The sequence below is a fragment of the Pseudorasbora parva genome, chromosome 3 (genome assembly GCF_024679245.1).
Source record: "Pseudorasbora parva isolate DD20220531a chromosome 3, ASM2467924v1, whole genome shotgun sequence".
NCBI classification, from domain to species: domain Eukaryota; kingdom Metazoa; phylum Chordata; class Actinopteri; order Cypriniformes; family Gobionidae; genus Pseudorasbora; species Pseudorasbora parva.
The window spans coordinates 41,080,271-41,103,063 of NC_090174.1; the positions used below are offsets into that span (position 1 = coordinate 41,080,271).

General features: G+C 38.0%; 1 protein-coding gene across 1 annotated transcript in view; it reads left to right on the forward strand.

The window, feature by feature from the left end:
* The window catches only part of niban2b (niban apoptosis regulator 2b), a 32,346-nt gene that overhangs the window by 5,159 nt on the left and 4,394 nt on the right, over positions 1-22,793 (forward strand). The window contains exons 2-10 of the mRNA XM_067438892.1: positions 7,811-7,941; positions 8,376-8,504; positions 8,630-8,735; positions 9,138-9,305; positions 17,176-17,291; positions 19,577-19,681; positions 20,120-20,282; positions 21,609-21,796; positions 22,115-22,270. Of these exons, the coding sequence (XP_067294993.1) occupies positions 7,811-7,941; positions 8,376-8,504; positions 8,630-8,735; positions 9,138-9,305; positions 17,176-17,291; positions 19,577-19,681; positions 20,120-20,282; positions 21,609-21,796; positions 22,115-22,270 (1,262 nt within the window). The remainder of the gene's footprint in view (positions 1-7,810; positions 7,942-8,375; positions 8,505-8,629; positions 8,736-9,137; positions 9,306-17,175; positions 17,292-19,576; positions 19,682-20,119; positions 20,283-21,608; positions 21,797-22,114; positions 22,271-22,793) is intronic.

Below are 22,793 nucleotides of genomic sequence, written 5' to 3' on the forward strand. Positions count from 1 at the left end.
TCAAGTTGTCAACCGGTTTATGCTTTAGCCGTTTATGAGCTTACTCTGATTAAAGGAAACGGGTTACCTAATTTACGTAACCACTTGCGTTGTTGGCTTATTATGCATAATCGGAATAAGAATATGCATGTAAACACACTCACATTCAATTAAACAAATCATTTTTTAAACAAATTCCAAACCATTTCATTGTGATGTCAAGATAAAACGTTAGCATATTGCCCGTCCACTTATTGGGGCACACAGACACCAGGGAAAACTTGAACCACCCCAAACACTGCAGCTACAATGCATTTGTGTGTTTTATTTTGTGTAGATCATTGGCTAGCCGCCTTAATCACATTATTACTGTCTTACTGAAATACTACTGTAAATCAGCTGTGGGCTGCAGAATTGCCTAAAACCGTCTATTAATGCAGATTCTCTTTAATTCTTACTACTTTGAGTAAAGATAATGGATGAAGCAAGATTTGTTGCAAAATTGATCATCAGTCATTCATGTTAGTACTCGACTTGCATGTGCTTTTATTGATCTCACACACACACACACACACACACACACACACACACACACAGAGTTTTGTTGATGGACGGTGAGTAATTACAGTTGAAACATCTTATAATTGACCTGAAACTGAGCAGCAGTACTGAAATGTCCTGCTCAACAAGGTTGAATAACTAGTTTGTCCAGCGTTTCATCATCGATTCGGACTCATGCTGGGATTGGTGTAAAAACAACATCATCATTACTGTCTTACTGTGTGCACAGTTGCTGAGCTTTAGGAAGCCTCCAGATGGAGCTGGAGCTAGGACACAGGATAGAAACATTTCTTTATTCGCAAATATATTTTGCAGTATTTCCATTTTGCACATTTGAGTTGCAACATTGGCTATGATATAGCTATAATAGCTATTAGGGTTGCATGATCAATCATAATTAAACAGCAGTGCGATCAGTTTTATAAAAAAAATTTTTAAAACATGCGCAGCTTATTGAAGCAGTAATCTGTGATCAGAAGTAAAATGCGAAAAATCCTCCTGAAAGCCAGAGGGCACTCTCATGCAGAAACTCCAAATGTAGTGTTACAGGATATTCCTATGGGCATCCTACTAGCTGAATAAATAGATTGAAATGCTTTGATTAAAGTTACCAATAAACAGGCGACTGCGACAATATATGGTTTATCTGAGTTATCTGAGGCTTTTCAGGTATTGTCATTATAATAAAGTATATTTATGCTTCAATGCTAATTGACATGGCCTTTTTCACTGTATAGAATACTATAAAATATGATGATGTGTGTCTTATTCTGTGTAAGAAACTACATCATCTCACAGAAGGATGCTCAACTTCGGTGTTCATCAATCAACAAGTCGTTATGATGAGAGTTTGGAGTAAAAACTTAAAATATATATATTTTGTCTTCTGTTGGACAAGAAGTTCAAAAATGCTTCTCATGTTTGGAAAGGTGTTTTACGCGTGTTGCTTTTTCAAATACACTTTATAAGCGACACAAACTTGCAGTGCTTTCAGATGGAGCAGCATTGACAAGCTGCACATAAAAAGTTGTCACAGCTTTAACGATTTCATAGTAATTGAATAAAAGCTGGTTTATTGCCATTAATCGTGCAGCCCTAATGTTAGTACCAGGATCTGAGTTCCCAGATTTCCCTCAGAAGAGCTTTCACTCTTTCTGCTCTGACATGGACACATTCCAAAGAAACTTCCTTTTCCTTTTTCCCCACCCCCCTGAAGACCAAACTTCCCCCTGTGTGGTCGGCATGATGGTATTGTAATTATCTTGCACTATTGGAAACCACTCTTTAAATGTCTGCCTCCAAACCTCCTCATTACCAAAGCAGAGCTTGGGAAGATTTTATTCCCACCATCAGACCATTACTGAGATGTTTGTTTTGGTGTTGAAATCAGTTCCTGAGAAAAACGCATTTCATTAGTTGAGTTTGTGTTGAGACATGGATTGTGAAATTGTGTGTGAGGAATGATTTGGAATGGCAGCGGAGCATTGGAGGATCTGCCCTATGTTGTTTGTTTAAGATCGATTGCTGATCAGTGTGCACACTACCCAGCCCTTACAGTCAGCTCTGTTCCTACAATCACTGTCTGTATAGTGTAATAGCTGGACTACGTTACCCATAATTCTGAAAAGGGCAGTGTCTTTAATAATTTGCCAATTAGAGAAGACACTGTTACTATAGAAACAAGAATTGTGCCCAAGTGTGTGCTGTGTTTTGGAGCTTTATTCATTGCTTATTTGAGGATTTTATTTAATTTCAGCTTTATTTCAATAAATGAAAACTTTAGTTTTTGACAGCTTTAACAACACTGCAGTAGGGGCAATTCATTGGCATGTAAGATCATCATGTATTTCCCGTCGCCTCTAATATTGTACTTTTTTAAAACAACGCAGATGGTCAGGGTGACCTTATTCTCGGCCTCCTTGTCTCCTTTTTCACATTCCTCTCTGTTAAGTACTGCCTGCACAACTGCCTAATGGCTTTAGCAGTTTATTTAATTATATTTTCTGGCTTTATGGCACAAATATGGTGGATTGAGAGTTGGTTGGAGAAATCATAAGCAGAGCTCAGCTCCAGAGTCTTTGAATTTCTGCAGTGTAGACCATATACTTTCAGAGAGGGAACATTTTATGGTGTTCCTGTGTGCATTTGACTTGGCAGACTGAAGTATGTAAATGCTGAACGTCAGGTCTGTTTATAATTTGCTTTGATGGGAACTTTTGATGTTCATGATCCTGTTGAACTTGAGCATTTAGCTGTATAGATCTGATTTGTTGCAGTCTCTCCCTATATGTCATTATAATCATATATAACCTTAAAATGTCTCCTGGCTTACTGTTATTTTAATTGTATATCATGTTTATTTTAAGACCTGAAGTTATTTTTAGTGTGCAGGTGATCTCGTCTTGAATCAATAGGCATTCAAAGGCAATTAGATAACTAAGTTTTACTTTTATTCTCTGTCTTTGACCATCACTAAGTGCTTTATTTTCCATGCCCCTCTCTAATTTTTGGCATCTTCACATTGTAAGCTAACGGACAGGAATGTTGTTGTTTTTTTTCTTTTCTCTTTCCTTGAATCTTTCCAAGTGGCTGAATACCTCCAAAGTTTTACAACAAGCCCTACATAGTCATTTGGAAAACATCCCGCCAGAAAGCAGTCAATAATGGAGCTGTCTTTGTTCCTGTGCCAACTGCAGTGTTGATCTGCTACATGCATGTGAAGGACAAATCAGTGAAGCTCAAACATCATAATCTCCACTTCTGATCAGATACATGATGGAGCTCAGTGTGAATTGCTGTTAACGTTTAATGGCCATTGATTTATAGTATACCACAACTGTCTGCTGTAGAGCTGCTGCAGTAAGTCTAAAATCTGAAAATATTGCTCTTCATATATTGCATCACATTTAATAATTGTTTAATGTATAATAATAATAATAATTATTGTTTATTTATTTTCATTTGATACTATTTTAGTAATTAATGATTAACTAAGTAATGAGTTCCATAACTTCTGAGTTTGCTGAGTTTGTATTTTTCTTAATTAATGGCCTCACATCAAAGGTAGGATAGGCAATTTCAGAGTCAAGCTAGCTTTGAAAGCATGAGATCCCGCCGTCCCTTCATAGTGCTCTCCAAAGCCATGCCGCAGATTCTGCAAAGCATCATAAGAGACACTGTTAAATTACCTCATGTCTCAAAGCACATAACATTTACAATAATAACCAACATGAACAAACGTACAGAGCTCTTACTTGCATTACCTGGCTTCTGCAGATTAATTTCGGTGTTTGCATTCTGTATAAATAAAATCTTGAGGACGTGAACTGCTCCGGCAGGTAAAAATTGTGTTTGGGGGATAAAATGTGTGTTATTTTGGCAAGGTTGCTTGCTAAAAATCACACTCATGGGTCTATATATATCACATAATAGTCGCTTCAATCAGCGGACATAGAAAACAACCTGCGGAAAAAAATGCGGACTTGTCAACACAGTTGCTCTGATTGGTTGTAGGTCTATCCACTTGAGTTCTTTCCTGGTTCGGTTGAAACACGCCCCATAATCAAAGCCCAATGGAGCAGTTTCAGACTCATATTCTTACTAGAATTGAGTATGACCACGTTTGGCTAATTCTGTATACCTTTGTAGAGAAAAAAACAAACAAACATATAAAAATAAAAATATTATACATATATGCACACAGGTCCTGGTCATATAATTAGAATATCATCAAAAAGTAGATTTATTTAACTAATTCTATTCAAAAAGGGTCTTCTTCTTATTTTGGCAGTTCCCTTCAGGGGTCGCCACAGCGAATCATCTGCCTCCATCTAGTCCTATCCTCTGTATTCTCTTCTCTCAGACCAACTACCTTCATGTCCTCCTTCACTTCATCCACAAACCTCCTCTTTGGTCTTCCTCTTGACCTCCTGACTGGCAGCTCTAACCTCAGCATCCTTTTACCAATATATTCATTCTCCCTCCTCTGAACATGTCCAAACCATCTCAACCTGGCCTCTCTAACTTTGTCTCCAAAACATCTCACATGTGCTCTGATATACTCATTCCTGATCTTATCCATCCTCGTCACTCCCAAAGAGAACCTCAACATCTTCAGCTCTGCTACCTCTAGCTCTTCCTCCTATCTTTTCCTCAGTGCAACTGTCTCCAAACCATACAACATCGCTGGTCTCACTACTGTCCTGAACACCTTTCCTTTCATTCTTGCTGGTACACTTTTATCACACAACAGACTTGACACTTTTCTCCACCCATTCCAACCTGCCTGCACACGCTTCTTCACCTCTTTTCCACCCTCCCCATTGCTCTGGACTGTTGACAATAAGCACTTAAAATCCTGCACCTTCTTTACCTCTTCTCCCTGTGACCTCACTGTTCCACTTGGTTCTCTCTCATTCACGCACATGTATTCTGTCTTGCTGCGACTAACCTTCATTCCTATTCTCTCCAGAGCAAACCTCCACCTCTAGACATTCCTCCACCTGCTTCTTGCTCTCACTACAGATCACAATGTCATCCGCATATAGTCCATGGAGATTCCTGTCTGACCTCATCTGTCAGCCTGTCCATCACCACCGCAAACAAGAAGAGGCTCAGAGCCGATCCTTGATGCAGTCCCACCTTCACCGTGAAGCCCTCTGTCTCACCTGCGGCACACCTTACCACTGTCCTACTGCTCTCATACATATCCTGGACCACTCTAACATACTTCTCTGCCACCCCAGACCTCCCCAAACAATACCACAGCTCCTCTCTTGGCACTCTGTCATATGCTTTCTCTAAACCTACAAAGACACAATGCAGCTCTTTCTGACCCGCTCTGTACTTCTTTATTAACATTTTTAAAGCAAATAATGCATCTCTAGTGCTCTTTCTTGGCATGAAACCATGCTGCTGCTCACAAATGTCCACTTCCACTACTCTTTCCCACAACTTCATTGTATGGCTCATCAGCTTAATACCTCTGTAGTTTCCACAACTCTGCACATCTCCCTTGTTCTTAAAAATCGGCACCAAAACACTTCTCCATTCCTCAGGCATCCCCTCACTCTCTAAAACCTTGTTGAAGAACCTAGTTAAAAACTCTACTGCCATCTCTCCTAGACACTTCCATACCTCCACAGGTATGTCATCAGGACGAACTGTCTTTCCTCACTTCATCCTCTTCAAAACTCTCATAACTTCACCCTTGCTAATACTTTCTACTTCCTGGTCAACAATATTTGCCTCTCTAACTCTTCTCTCCCTGTCATTTTCCTCATTCATCAGTTCCTCAAAGTACTCCTTCCATCTTTCCCTAACCCTCCTGTCACCTGACACATGACACACCAAGCACCTTCCTACCCGTCTCCCTGATCACTTTGGCTGTAGTAGTCCAGTCATCTGGAAGCCCTTCTTGACCACCTAAAACTTGTCTGAACTCCTCCCTGAAAACCACACAGCACTCTTCCTTTTCTAACTTCCACCACTTTGTCTTCTGCTCTGCCTTTACTTTCTTCATCTTCCTCACCACCAGAGTCATCTTACACATCACCATCCTATGCTGTCTACCTACACTCTCACCTACCACTACTTTACAATCGCTAATTTCCATCAGATTACAGCGTCTACATAAGATATAGTCCACTTGTGTGCTCCTGCCACCAGTCTTATATGTCTCCCTGTGTTCCTGCCTCTTCTGAAAGTACGTGTTCACCACAGCCCTCTCCATATTTTTAGCAAAGTCTACCAGCCTCTGTCCTTCTGGGTTCCTTTCCTGAAGACCAAACCTGCCCATCACTTCCTCGTCCCCAATATTCCCTTCCCCAACATGTCCATTCAAATCTGCCCCTATCACTACTCTCTCACCCCTAGAAACAGTCTACATCACTTCCTCCAACTCGCTCCAGAATCTGTCTTTCTCATCTTGCTTACAACCTACTTGTGGAGCATAGGCACTAACAACATTCAACATCACACCTTCAATATCCAGCTTCAGACTCATCAACCTACCTGACACTCTCTTCACAAATTCCTCCTTCAGGATCACTCCAACTCCATTTTTCTTCCTGTCCACACCATTATAAAACAGTTTAAACCCTGCTCCAATGCTTCTAGCCTTGCTCCCTTTCCACCTGGTCTCATGGACACACAGAATGTCAACTTTCCTCCTCTGCATCATATCTACCAGTTCTCTGACTTTACCTGTCATTGTACCAACATCCACAAGGTACACTGGCATGTGACTTCCTGAGATTCTATTCAAAAAGGGTAACGTGTATAATCATTTATTACACACAGATATTTCATATATTTCAAATGTTTATTATGATAACTGACACAATCCTCTTCTGGGTGAATTTATCCCTATTGCTTGTACATTTTTTTTCTACCGCGTCTTTTTCTTCCCTTCGCCTGTCTATTAATGTGCTTGGACACAGAGCTCTGTGAACAGCCAGGCTCTTTTGCAATGAGCTTATGTGTCTTGCCCTCCTTGTGCAAGGTGTCATTTGTCGTCTTTTGGACAACTGTCAAGTCAGCAGTCTTCCCCATGATTGTGTAGCCTACAGAACTAGAATGATCATTTAAAGGTCTTTGCAGGTGTATTGATTTAATTAGCTGATTAGAGTGTGGCACCAGGTGTCTTCAATATTGAACCTTTTCACAATATTCTAATATTCTGAGATACTGAATTTGGGATTTTCCTTAGTTGTCAGTTATAATCATATGACCTGTGAGTATTTTTTAATTTTTTTACGAACTAAGTCAGCAACATTGTTTAATAAATGATAGGGTTTTAACAATATATTGTGTCACAATATATTGCAAAACAAAAATGGAACAATGTGTCGTGGATGGTGACAATCTTTTTGTATTGTTCATGCAAAATGAATATCACTGTGTGAGGAAAGAAATTCAAGTTTAAAGAGTTTTAGTGTCAGTACTACATTAAACTACTATATATAATGTATAATAATGCAATTGGGGAATTATTGTGGGTTCTGACAATGCCATATGTCTTATGTCACCAGTAAAAAGTGGCATACATTATTTTGTATATCTAATCAGTGACAGAATGCAAGCATATTCATCTAAAATAATTCTGTAGTTTCAGCTTCATAATAATAATAAAAAAATATTCTGCTGTCACCAATTTAGCATTTTAATCACAGATGCTGTCTATAGACATTAGGTCTAACTTACCTGTAATATAATATATATAATAACTATATCTATCTTCACTGATTGTTTGTGTGTGTTTCTTTTTTAGCACGGACTGGGGAGCTGATGGGAGATTTTGGCCGGCTATATGAACAGCAGTATGCAGTCGCTCTCTTTAACCAGATGCGCTACGACATAGAGGGTGGAGGAGGCCCTCAGCCTCAGCTCCTGCACAGGAAGGTAAAGCTCTACCTTTTCTGTTCCTCATTTGTCTTTTCACATTTAAATCAGGGCATTTTCTAACTGAATTGGTCTTTAATGTCAAATAGCAAAGCGGAATTAGGGATAATTGCTCTGTTTGAACAAATGCAGACATGTTGTATTATCACAGTATGACCCTCTAAAGATGAGCAGTTTGCACACTTTTTATTTGTCAATTGTAGCGTTTGTGCATGTATATGGCTGTAGACAGACACGCTGGGTGGGCAAAGTAAACATAAATTAGGTACTTCCAGTCTTAACAGCTCCCTGGATAATGTATAATTAGGTACAGGGTCTTCACTGAAAATAGAGGTACATCTCTCTCTCTCTTTTCGGTTCTCTATCTCGCACTCTCTCTCTGCCTAAATAGGGCCTTGTTTAACCCCACTTTAATTCTTGTGTTTCTTTCATAGGTGCCTCTTAAGAATAAGTCCATCTTTTCGGGGGCTTTGTTTCAGTATCTAGAAGAGAACAAAAAATGGAGGAATCGCTTTCTCTTTATTCCTGACTCCTATAACATCAACTGTTATGATAACAAACAGGTAATGACTTTAATGATATAAAAGGAACCACATTTTAGTAGTAATTGACTAATATTATCTGCAAGGTCACCTAAGCAACTTTTTGGCCAAAAATCTTTAAAGTTTTTCTGTTTCTTTTGATGTAGGCGCATGACAGAGGGCTGCATCCTAAAGGTGTCATTAACTGTGCTGGCTACAGGGTTTTGACCTCTATGGAGGAATATCTCGAGCTCCTTAACACCAGCCTACCAGGTTAGTCTAAAGGAGAGAGTGGAATTTGAGAGAGAAACATGGCTTACTGGTTTTACTAGGGTCCCATCATCATGACAACAAAGTAGAAAGATTAGGTAACTTTACAAAGACAAGGTCAGTAAGCAATTCAAGTCACACAAGACCCTTTGTATGTTACCCAGTCCTGTGTATGCACTGTAAATGCCTCACTATAACTTAAAAGTATGTATTATATTGAACCTGCAGCCTTCCTTTTAAATAAACAGAGAGTAAAGTTGAGGCAGAGTCCAGATAAGTGATGAAAGAGTGTAAATTTGCTGTGATCTTTGTATGGTGTGCAGCTGTGGGTCATGATGACTATGGATATCTTCTCATCAGGCCCTATTTAATAGAATATTGAATCATGCAACATGTGTTTTCCAGGTGTGAAAGCTAAAGTTGGCAGTTCTCCATTCCTGAAATGTACGACACAGCTTCCCCTCATCCTCTGGCACCCTTATGCTCGTCACTACTATTTCTGTGTGGTGACTGAGAAGGAGCAGCAGAAGTGGAACGCCGTCTTTCAAGACTGCGTCCGGCACACCAACAATGGTGAGTCTTAAGCCTGTTGTTTAAAAGCACCATACTAATTTCACGTTTGAGACATCCAAGTTTCCACGTTCCCCTCTTTCACTTTAACATATTCAAGGCATGACTCAACTTTTATTACAGTTATTGCTATTCTTTTGTTTCTTTTTCTTTTTGCATGCAAACTCGCTAGATTAACTGATGTGTTATTTCATTAATCACCTCTTTTAGACATCCTTTTATCAAAAAGGAAACTCGAGTGGAACGCTTGGCACGGTTGACTGTATTCATTTGGCCTGTTTGATAATAGAAAGAATTTAACTGCTCAAGGCTGTAAAAAGAGTCAGATGAGATCATAGGGAAAGCTGAAGATGTGCTGCCATCATTCGTTCCCTGTGTGTGAGCTCTATGACTGTTTATTCTGTAGTAGAGCTTCTAGAACTTTATATAATTAGCAGAGATTATGGTATTTTACCGTAAAATATCTCTTTCTATGTTTTGTATATGCCATTGAAATGAAATGTGATTTAGAAAGACCTTTTACTTTTATAATTATAGTCAGTCAATTCCCAGAAAAAAACATTTTGGTTATATTTCTAGATTATATGCTTGCATTTAAGTTAACAAATCTTTCTCAAGAATTTGCTTGTGTAAATATAGTTTACACCATGCCTAAGGCTACCAGAAGTTTCAGTGTTACGGTGAGAATTTCGCTCTTTCGCAATGAAGTCACTGTCAGATTACTTGATATGCTGTTTGTCAAGTCACTAAAAACAAGCGTGTACCTGTGTACTATTTTAAGGATATGCTAAGATTGATACACTTATTGAGGCTATATGTCACCTGCTTGGTAGGCCCTTTATATGATTTTGCACTGTTAAAAAATATCCTGTCAAATTCACAGTAAAAAAACAAAACGATTCTGTTCGCTTTATAAATTTTTTGTAGAATCACTGTAGGAAGATTGGCTTTGTAACGACATCTTTAGTGCCTTTTATGGCTCTTGAGAGAGGAAATGACATTGATGTCAATAAAAGCCTTTCTGAGCCATCGGATTTCAACAAAAATATTTTAATTTGTGTTCCAAAGATGAATAAAGGTCTTACGGGTGTCGAACGACATGAGGGTGAGGAATTAATGACACCCCTTTTTGGGTGAACTTACCCTTTAAAATGTCCTGATAACCACCATAATAATACAGATATTGCAAAGCCACATGATGAGGTCATTGGAAATGTCTTTTTCATTAAACATGACTGATTATGTTTATTGTTTACATTGGCCACCATGAGGGTAACACACTTGACACTAAAATAATCCAATAAACGCAAACTAAATAACAAAAAATAGAAACTCAAAACTTATGCCCTATGTACATTTCTAAAAACGAAAATACGAAGAAACTAAATTATTTATATAAAATATAACCATATGTGATGTCACGCATGATCTTTGGTGAATGTCATTTTACTGTGTTCACTGTAAATTATGTTGTTACTTCCACAAACCATAAATTTAACTGTATTTTATAGTAAATGTAATATGGTTTCTGAATTTCACTGTATAAAGTAAAGTAACAGTTCACAGGTTTTTACTGTAGTATATTAATCTTTTTCTGTAAAAAAAACAAAACAAACTAGGTAGTTTTGGTAGTTTTCAGAGGGTGCAGTGTCCCATAAATGGCCTACTCATTGTCATTGTCCCTGCGAGAAAGGGGTCGGACAGTGTTGATACTAATTGAGGTCATGAAATTTAGTTTTGTTGTGCATATTATATTGTAAGTGTTGGGTCATGAGGTTCTCTGTGTCTCATAGACATCTCATGATGGCTTCTAAGTTCTAGGTCTACTAGAGCTGTTTTCTCTCTGCTGTAGTCCAGATTCCAGAGTGGTCACAGCTGGGGCTGTCAACCCATAATTCAGTTTGGATGGGAGGCTGCCGAGAAGGGAATGCACACTTGCGGCGAGGGCAATAATGTCCCCTGGGGTATTAAGGCGGCCATCTAAATGTGTGTGTGTGTGTGTACATTAGAGTTTGCCAAATCCCTGCTGCGTGTAGTATGTTCTGACTGCAAGGACATCTGCAGAGCCTTTTTTCCCAAATAAGGTCTGGTTCAGCTCTGGTTCTTTGCTATTAATTAGTCAGTTTAAGATGTTCTCTGAAATATTTAAATCATGTTAGACTCTGTAATTTTCAAGTCTCACTGTTTGGTTAGAAAGTTGGATGTCAGAACAGACCATTCGCTTCTAGAGAGGTGACCGTGACCATTTTGACATCACATAATAAATGGGAATCTCTCTCGTGCTCTCTGTTTATCACAGATACTAATAGGAGTGGATAAGTGGTTTTCTCTTTTGGCTTTCAATGACGTAAACCCTGTAATGCCTAATTTCTGGAATTTATCTATAAAACACTGCTTAAACAGTTCAGTATTGATTGATTTTAACAGCAGAACAAATGCTCTTTCTAGTGTTATGTAACACTGGTCTGATTCATTGGTTGAAAAGACGTTTCTGTGAGCATGTACCTGGTCTCCATGGCAGTTTTAGGCAAGCTCTGCAGGAGGAGTGTAGGTTTGACTGATTAGTAATGGGCTGTTATTCATAATTTTACCATTGATGTAATTGCCCTTCCCTTTTACCTGTCAAAATCACACGTTTATTAGGCAAGTACTGTAATTATGTTAAGTATTGTCCTGGTACAGTCATCATTATTTTGTGATTGGCAGCGGTTCCTCCAATGCTTTGAGCATTGAGGCTGTAAAATCTATTTTGCCACACCAAAAGTAATCTTAGTTAACTTGAGTTGCGAGTGTGAGTTTGCAGTCCAGTTTGAATGTAAAGAGATAAAAAAAATGATGGCAAACAATGTATTTTTAATTTGTCTGTTTTCCAATCAAATGACTTTCAAAAAACTAACAAAACAAGTTTTTAGTAGCCTTAATTTTTGAAGGTTAAATCAGAATCATTGCTGACTGATCACAATGATATAAAATATGTTTTTTAAATAAATTATATTTTAATAAATTATATTGTTCATTAAATGAATATATTGTTTAAAACACTGTTGGTTATTAGAAAATGTTTTTAATCAAAATACAGGCTCCGTTTTTTTATTATTATTATTATTTATTTATTTTTTTGTGGTTGTGTGTTTTCATACGTGACTATAAATAAAATGCATAAATTAAAATCAATCAAAAGTAGTTAAGTCGACTAATGTCTCTGTTTATTTGACATTAGATGCTCTAACAGAAGTTTTATTTTTGTGTTGGTAATGTGAGTTTTATCTTCTGAGGCTCATCTAAACTGAAAACATGAGCCAGGCACATGTCTACGATAGGGTCGTGGATCGGGTCGTCAGTGTTGGTTCAAAATCAAATTGCATAAACAATACAAGCTAAATGTGATGTGTAACTCAATATATTAAGTTGCTTGTAAACGCTAATCTGTATCCCAAAAGGTGGGAGGACTCTAGGCTCCAGGAACGTTCAGTGCTCCAACAGGACCGTGTTATTCTGTGAATGGATGCCCAGAGGAGTAAACCCAAGCGTGCATGAACAGAGTTAGATCAGGGCTAGACCCTGACAAGTCTTAGCTTGTTTTTGGAAGTTCAACATTTGCATGTACAGGGTTTAAGACTGCTTAATCCTAAAGCTGTCAAAGCAATCTGTGCACTTCTACCCTAGATGTTGCTGTAAAGTATACTGGCTTGTTGACTTCTGTGGGCCGTTCTGTCATGAGCAATCTGTTTGGACTGGCGAGCCAGTAAAGTCTGGTATGTGACGGCAATTAATTGAACCATTCTGTCCTTTTTGTTCTTCTGATCTTCCCTGTGTGATTTTTGGCTTGGGCAAGGGAGACTTTAATGTCTGGGCAGCATCTGGGCAGGTCACAAATCTAACTGTGCTAAAAATGGTGTTATTTATGGTCATGAGGTGGCCTACATGAAGTAGCTAGGCTGTGACTCAGATCCCACTAAGCTTTAAAATATAAATGGCCAAAATGGGAAAAAGAATGGGATAGTCTGCATCTAGGGTTTAAAGATATGAAATATGTTCCCAATTAGTGTGTTCCCCCAGTGCGTCTCGACCATTTCCACCACTCTATATGGTACATGTCAGTCTTGGGAAAAGGTTTTATTGGGCAACCGAACAGGTTTACAGCAGGCATGTTAATGAATTGAGTCCAGGTAGTTTAAAACCTCTCCAGGGTCCAGACACAAACTTGCTCTTTGAAACCCTATTGAATGTCGTCGTAAAGGCCTCAGTGACAACCTGATGAGCCACACCAACTTGAGGAAATAGTACGAATAATTAGAATTTCTGAACACTATTTACACACCGTTAGATGATGACAGAAAGGGATAAAAATGTAAAACCTCTAAGTTTGAACTTGGTGTTATCTGAACCAAGTCTCGTGTTGTGCAAGGTATTTATCAGCTCATTGGTGTCATTAGGGTATGGTGTGTCTTTTTTCTTTTTTTCACCTAAGTCTTTCATTTCTCTCATTGTACTTTGATCACCTGGTGTTTTTGGACTTGATATCAGTTGTTTTTGTGGTGACCACGCCAGATTAAGCAACCCGTAATGCTTGTTCTCTTGTTTTTGCATAACACCTCTCTATTTCTTCCCGCGTGTTCATAAATATGCTTGCCCTTGTGTGGATTATTTTATTTTTTATAATATAGTTTTTTCCAGAATAAGCAGCTTGTGATTAATGATCCCGCTAAGATGCACGCGCGTGTTGCCGCACAGAAAAAAATAAAATGCAGCGCAGATGCCAAATCAGGCGAGAAATTAATCTGATTGTAGTTTAAATGAGAAATAATTGCAGTGCTCTGTTCAACCGCTATAGCATTAGTATCGCTATAGTGTTAGAACCGGTGAATGCGGTTTACAGGTTAAAATGATGTTGCGTGTGAGCTGCAGCAAATCATGTTTGCGGTTTAAATAGCTCAATATGAGAGGCAACGTGAAACGCAAAGATGTGAAATAAAACGTCATCATATTTTATAGAAGAGTGGCTTGATTAAGTGGTTTAACAAAACACATTTTCAGTTACACACCCACCATAAGTGTAGCGTGCAAATTCAAAACACATCAATAACATGTCAGTTTAAATTGATGTGTGTGTGTGTGGTTTGGATTTCAGAGATGTTTATAACTAGCCAGGGAAGGCAAGTAGTCTGGCAAAGAACCCATTCAAGCCTACTTCTATTCCGTCGATATCGCGGCACCAATCAGAAACGTTGGGACGGGCTTTACATGATGACGACAATACAGCGACGGTGAAGTCGATTTTGTCTATTACTATTCCCTGCGTCCCAATTCGCATACTATCCATCCTAAATAGTATTCGAAAATAGAATTAGTATGTCCCAAATCGTAGTATGTTGAAAAGAGTATTCCAAAGATTCCCGGATGGTTTACTATTTCCGGTCCGAATGCACAGTATGGATCGATGGGCACTCTAACGGCTGATATTGCCCACAACCCATTGCGAGTTGGACGAGGATTCGATTAGAACTACAAACGCGGATAAAAAGCGTTAATAAACTACAAACATGACGGATGTGCGAGTTCGACGGTTAAGTAGAGAAGTTTAGATAAAGGGGTTCGAGTGACCAACTATCAATATTTAACCTGACAAAAATATATTTATTCAGTGTTGTCCACATTATATTTCACATGCAGCAGCATTGTGAACTTTTGCAATGACACATTTGGCCATTAACCTTTAAATGCATCATTATATTTAAACTGCAAACACATGAGGAGAGTCTCTGCATTAAAGATCCACAAATGGCAGATCAACGAGCGGATACATTTCTCTCCGATAAGGTAGGAGATTAAACTGAATGTGGAGGATTTGAACTGTGACGAATCTGACGATGATTGACAGGGCAGATAAAGGGTGACGGGATGCACGTAACTAAGCGACAGAGTCCGTTAAAGATGGCGAAGTAGTATGTCCCGAAGCTTGCATACTTTTCTCCTACACACTCAAAAGTATATACTTTTTCTTCACAAAAAGAGTACATACTTTTAGGACGTAGTATAAGTAGGCGAATTGGGACGCAGCAATTAGATTGATGCCGCCGTGGAACATCACTCGTTCGAATTAGCTATCGCGTCTGTTTTAAGCGATTTAAACTTTTTTTCTTTTCGTTAAAACCCAAGCAAAGAACAACACTCGGCTACCAGATGTGGATTACACCGGAGGGGAGTGTGATCAGGTGCTAACACCACACAGCAGCTCTGGATATGGCCTTTGTGTGCTTATTTCCTCACTAGCTCTGGTGTGTTCTGGCTTATTCTAGCTCTGGAAATAACTAGAGTAACTATGCTCAAGTCTGAAAATGTTCTAACACATCTGAAATGACTGAATTTGAATAAAGTTTGTGAGACACAATTTTCCAAAGACTCAAAATATTGCAAATTGTGTTCTAATCCATAACCCTTTGGAAATTATTTGTCTACGAAGCTTTGCCAGACTTAGTTACTACTGAGAATGGTCTGGTTTTAACCAGGCTAGCTTATAACTATAAATGAGTTCACTTAAACATACTTAGCTATTAGATCCATTTAATTACTTTGTTTTATTTTTTTTTATTTATAAGCTGTTATAATTATACTATATTGTATGCCTAATAAAGATCTCACAAGGGGATTGTTTATGGATGCTTGCCATTTAAAAAGTAAATAAATAAATAAATAAATCGAAAATTCATAAGCAATAAACAAACATTTTATTGCCTGTTGCCAATAAAAACAATCTCAGTGTAAGTGCTTAATTTTTTCATATATTATATTATATTAGAGAATTTATAATAATAAATTATTATATTAATAGTTTTTATTAGTTTTTTAATAGTTTTTTTTAAATATGTTTAATAGTTTGTCTTGGTAAAGAAGATTTGTACAGTTAAAATAATTATTTAAAAACTAAGTTAAGTAAAACAGAAATGCATGATGAAACCACTTTTTTGTGTGTGTTTACTGCTGTACAGGTCCGGTATAAAGAATGTTTTTGCTCAGCGAGAAAAGAAATTAGAGGGAACATTGCTTGTCTTGTTTTTGCATTACACCTCTCTCCACGTTATGCATATATGCTTGCCTATATGTGCATTTTATTTTATTTATAAAAAAAGAAAAAATTCGAATTAGGCGACTCTTATTATATTCTTTTTGAATAACACTTCTTCAGCTCTCCCCACGTGTTCATAAAGGCATTAATAAGCGTCAAACTGCTGATGTGGAGTGCTGTACTTCCTGTCTTTTCTCCTCCAGCCCCCCACACCCAGCTTGCTTCCTCTATTTGTAAGGGTTCAGGCACTGGCGCAAACAATATTGTGTGTATGTACAGGAGGCGTTTTCAATATGTGGACATTTAGTGTTATCCTAACTGACATAGATTTGAGCAGCAGCTTGTCAGTGTGAAGAGATGAATTAAAATTGTCTCAAACCATGTCAGATTCATACTTCAGCTGGATTAGTCCCCTTTGACTCTTAAGATATGCTGTGGTAACTATAGCATTGTTTAGGGAATTACCATAGTAACTGATGAGGCAATGCTTCCTGTTGACCACGATGTCCAAAGCAGATTGAAGTCTGTGGTTTAATAGGAAATATGAATGTTAGACGCGCCTGTGTGTGTGTGTGTATAAATATGACCCTTTTTTCATTTGACGTCACCCCTAGTTTTCACTTCTCTAAATGGAGAGGAACTATACCATGCTGTTCTTATTATGTCATTGTATTTATAAATGAAATATTTATGGTTTTTGATTCTTGATGATTTGTAAAAAAAAAAAAAAAAAAAAAAAAAAAAAGTTTTGTCATTGTCTTGGATATCTTGCATATAATTCTGATGAAGTCCTGTTCTCATGCTCAGGACTGCCAGAAGAATGTAAAGTTCAGACCCCCGCATTCACAGACGCAGTGCGACTCTATCGGCAGACCCATGGTCATTATGGAACCTGGGACATGATGTGTGGGACGCCTCCACAGGTAAGACACACTTGTACTATGTGCTTGTTTAATTTGTATTTTGCATCCTGCATACATACATATACATTTTTTGTAGAGATTTGAATGTATTTAAAAAAAAACAAAAAACTTTTTTGTATCCGCTGATTTCTGCAGTGCACAAATGCACTCTAACAAGTTCTACCAGCATTTTTGTGGTAACCCCTCCCCACCATACTATAATGACACTTATACAGACAACATTGTTAATATTCTAGTTCTTCACTCATTCTGTCAATGTTGATGGAATCTAATCTTGATAGGCAGGGAGATCTTTTGTCATTGTGAATTGTAACATGAATTTAATCATTTCCACTTTAGTTACAGTGGCTAATTAACCATCTCTATCATATAATCTGATAAATGAATATCTTGAAAGTATAAAGCTAAAAATGTTATATGTCATTGTTTAAAGGGGGGGGGGGAATGCTGTTTTATGCATACTGAGCTTTTTACACTGTGAAAGACTTGGATTCCCATCCTAAACATGGACAAAGTTTCAAAAACTAATGTTGGACATTTGATGGAGTATTTCTGTGTCAAAAATACTCCTTCCGGTTTCTCACAAGTTTCAGAGAGTTTTTTTGAGTATGGGTCCGCTTGACGTCGACAGAAGGTCCTTGTATGGGCCGTACGGGCTCTTCTCCCGGAAGGGTGCGCGCGCGTGCGCGTGACTAGAGCGAGAGAGGAAATGCACGCCCATAAACACGCTCTCAGGTGCAGATCCACTCGTCTGAGCAACACCTCTGTCACGCCGCGCTCCACTTTATTCCTATGGGTGACATCAAGCGACTTCAACGTGTCCGCATAGCATTCCGGGAAGGCAGCGCTGCATTTGAACCGATTTGAATGCAGAAATGACGAGAAGCGTCACATCACGCTTCAGTCGCGTCGCAAAAGTGGATCTCCACGGTCACTGCTATCACAGGACATCACGAAATCAACAATTACCAAAGAAGTGTGTTTTTGATAGAGTGGTCCCAACGATAAAGGTTCACTGTCGTGCGCGGTGAGTAAAACTGCTTCAAATGTCTGTGTTGTTGGCTATCAGCGCATCAGTAATTTATCAATGGAGCATGCGATCTGTGGTTTTTGTTTAAATACATTTGTTTAGCTGACCAATATAGGTGTAGTTTGTTTATTGTAAAACCACCCAAACAAAAACCTAGCGTTCTCACAAAGCGTGCTTCGTCATTCAAATGCGCTAACGGTTACTCCATTGTTGTTCTATGTATAACGTTACACTAGTCTGATGTGCAAAACCGTTTTGCTTGCTACTGCTAATGTTTAGTCGCATACAATAGTCCACAAACCAAATCATGTCCTCATAAACTGCGAGTAAACGCACACAAATGTTGACAGGCCACTAAATACAGTACATACCACAGAGACGGACGTCCTGCTCTTGTTGCTTCTCCTGTTCAATTTATTTCAGCCTCCGGATCTGATTCTGGATCATATCTGTATTAGTTGAATCTGGGTAGCGTTTTCTTCTCCACGCTTGAGGACGTCACTGCTTTGTTCGCGATCGTCATTCTTTAGCTCCGCCCACACTATACGCCTCCAGGCGCTCGTTTTTTCCCCGGAAAGACTCGGTACAGCCTATATTTCTTTTATAAATATAATAAAACTAAAGACTTTTCGGAGATATGAAGGATTCAGTACTACTCTATAGGTACTCAAGATTGACATGAGATTGACTGAAACTGAGTGTTTCACCCCCCCTTTAACTTGTGATCCTCCGGGCAGCATCACAGTAGTGTTTTTTTTATTATTTAAGTTGAAACAAACAAAGAGAGATTACATGAAATTTTCAGTAGTGTGTCATCCAGTAACTTGTGACTAGATTTGTAGGGGAACAGATAAGCCATGTTCACAATATTTCTATCTGAATAATAGAGATTAAGCCTACACGTGTTTATTTTTCTTGTAAGACGGTAACAAAAGTCCTCTAGGTTTTCAGGAGAAGTCACAATAAAGGGTTTATTGGTATATGATAAGTGTCCTGACCAGTCTGGCAGTAGTAAAGTTGTATTGTCCTCCAGGGAAGCCAGGTTTGCTTTTATATCTCAAGAATATGATGGAAATGAGTTAATGTAGCCTCCAGGCATATACGATCCAGAACTGTCACTCAACTACACGTGCTGTTGATTTATCATTTTTCAGAGATTACGTTTTATTTTATTTTATTTTATTTTTTAAGAAATGCATGTGTTAAAGTGTTCCATTTTCACACCCATTCAGTTGTTTTCCGATCATATTCTCAGATCCTCGCCAATCTAGTCATGGAGACCCTCCTCCCTGAGATGAGAGACCTCATCACCCCCAAACTGAAGGGCAAGATGCATGAGAGACAGAGGAATTGGATGTTGGTACGTCATGCATTTCACATAAAACACTTATACTTAATTAATAAACAAGTAAATAAATGTTGTTTTACTGTAAAAGTGTGATGCTATGATTTACCTCTACTTGTGTTATTAATGCTAATGGAGAAACTTTGCATGAAATGCAACTTATATAAACATTTTATTATAGAGAATAACATGTGGGTCTTAAGTTTAGTGTACCAATGTGGCTCTAGCTCAGAAGCACTGTAAAGTCTTTTTAGAAGGCTCTATGGCCAGTTGCATAAACTGCTTAGACTAGTCTTACAAGTTAGTCATCTCTCTCTGTTTCTTTTTTCATGATCTAATTTAAATCTGAAAAGTCTTAACATAGAGACTATATTTATGCAACTGGCCCCTGGACTTTCTATTTTACAACAACTTTGGATGTTTTACAATGGCTTCTGTCTGGTTTGTGGTCAGATATCAGATGCTGTGTACGGGCTGGTTCAGAGCCAGGCTCGGGCGCAATATGAAGCAATAGTGCAGAGCTGTGAAGCAGGTCGCCCCCCACTGGAAACAACCATCCGCACGGACATGGATCAGATCATCACTTCCAAAGAACATGTGATCAGCAAAATAAGAGGTAGCTTTAATTGGTGATTTATTCCTTTATTTATCTTTATCAAGTGGGACAATTGTGAATGGTGTTGGGGTTATTCATTACAAGTAACTAGAGTTACATAATCAGATTAATTTTTCAAGTAAATAGTAAAGTAATGCATTTTACAACAAAATATCGATTAAAATACAACAAATAAGTAACGCAAGTTTCCCATTTATTGAATGACAGCCCTCCTGTCCCCATGGTGGGATAAATCGTAAGAGTGGAGTCGTAATCATGTAAAGATGATGGTTATTGTAGTTCTAGTGTGCATTTAATCTCATTTGTATAAAAAATAACAATTCAGTATTCCTCAAAATTAATCAAATCTGTGAAATGAAAAATCAGAAAACTATGCAAACCTCCAGTAATTAAATATGTTAAATAAATCAAATATTTGTATGCATTTAATCTCACTTTATTGACAGATATATTGCTGCTCAAGCAATGGTGTGAAAGGGTCTTTACATTTGCTCAAAACATTTTGTCATATATTAAAAAAAAACAAGCCCAGTCCAGGTGGAAAAAAAGTAATGCAAAATTAATGTAATGTATTACTTTTCTCCCCCAAAAAAGGAACTAAGTAACGCAGTTAGTTACTTTTTAAGGGAGTAACACAATATTATTATGCATTACTTTTCAAAGTAACTTTCCCCTAAAACTGCTTGGGACTTACCTGGAAATAAAACTCCCAAACGTTTATCAGAGGAAAACTAACATCAGATCATATCAGGTTTCTGGTGATTCACTTTCAGGGAAATTCTTTTTAAAGGGGTTGTGAAAGAAGGAGGGTGACAAATGTCACATTTTGATAGATTACCTATTTCATTTGTTTCAAGATTTTGTCACCAAAAGAACGCCGTGTGTGTGTGTGTGTGTGTATCAAGTGCAAACCTGAATGAGGATGACGTACATCATGATAGAAGTGTTCCTCTGAAATCAGTGACGTGTCATTTTCTGCTTATCCTTCCCACTTAATAAAATAAATAAATCAATATCGATATTGGATAGTTATTTTCCTGTTTATTTTAATATTTAGATAAGTCTTTCACACTCTAATGTTGTGATCCCTAAAGTCACTTTAACCTATTTACTTCTTTCTAATTATGTACGTTTAATACTAATATGCACTCTTTCAGGGTAAATAATACTTTGGTTGTTTATTCCCTTGGTTGTTTTTGTTTTTTAGTAATTTTAATTTTATAGTATTTATATCGTTCATAACCTGGAAAATGATTATCGACTTATTGTATCGGCCAGAATTTTAGTATCAGCGCATTCACAACTTTTTTTTCTGTTTGTCTTTAGCTCTTGTGCTGTCTAAAGCAGAGAAGCTTCTGAAGGTGAGCATCCAGCCGTACATCAGCTCAATCCTGGACGCACTGATGGAGCCCACCAGCAGAGGCTTCTTCGAGGTGCGAGACTTGTTCTTCAGAGAGCTGGTGGACATGAGCAAGAACCTCCTCAATGACGGCAACAAGGAAAAACTTGGGGAGGTAACGCATTAAAATTTGGATTATATTTATGTCCCCTTCTCTTGACATCTGATTATTAAGTTAGCTTGTTTCTGCCACAGAATAAAACAATTTAAAAGATAATTGCTGCTTTTTTTCTTACAATTCTAACTTTAAAAACTCTGAATTGATTTATATCACTCAATTCTGTGAAAAAGTCAAAATTGTGAGAAAAAAAGTTGATATGTTTTCTTCTTTATTCAGTGGCAGAAACAAGCTTCCAAAGGAATGAATGTCAATATCACTAGCATGTTGCAACCTTTTAATATCACTTAAAAGTATTTTTTCTTTGGTGTCCAGCACATGGAGAAGATATCCATGCTAGCCTTCCACCCTGTAAAGATGCAGAGCTGCTATGAGAGGGTGGAGACACTGAGTTTAGAGGGACTGCAGCAGCGATTTGACGTTTCCAGCCCCTCTGTGTTTGTCCAGAGAGCCCAAATCCTAATGCGAGAGGTCAGTCATCTTTGAACCAAGAACAGCAGCAAACTTATAAAAGAATAATTTATTTTATAAACAACCACCACTAATACTGGCAAGTACTGTAAAACAACAAAGTACAAATCTGAGTTATTTGCATGCGTTTATGCAATCGAGATGGATCGTTACACTGCAGCTGTTTTGAAGAAGTATACAAATGTCTCTGTTAGGGGGGCTTAGTGCTTTTGTAGGCAAAACAAGCGGTTTTTGTGTGTCTATGTGCCGCTTTGTGAGTTCGGTTTGCGGTTTTGTTGTGTATGAAACTGTATGCCCTGAGGAGGTATGTGCTGTTGTGGTAGAGATGGTAAACCTCATTTTGGTCACTTAAATTACATAGCTGCAGATTTAAAGACTAGCATATAACTGATGATTATAAGCACAAGAACACCATTCATTAGCACTATAAAATACATTTTTACTACAAAGATACAGAATTTCAGAGTACAGGCAGTGGAGAAACAAGACTAAACTTGTATTGTAATTTATTAAAATAAAAGTT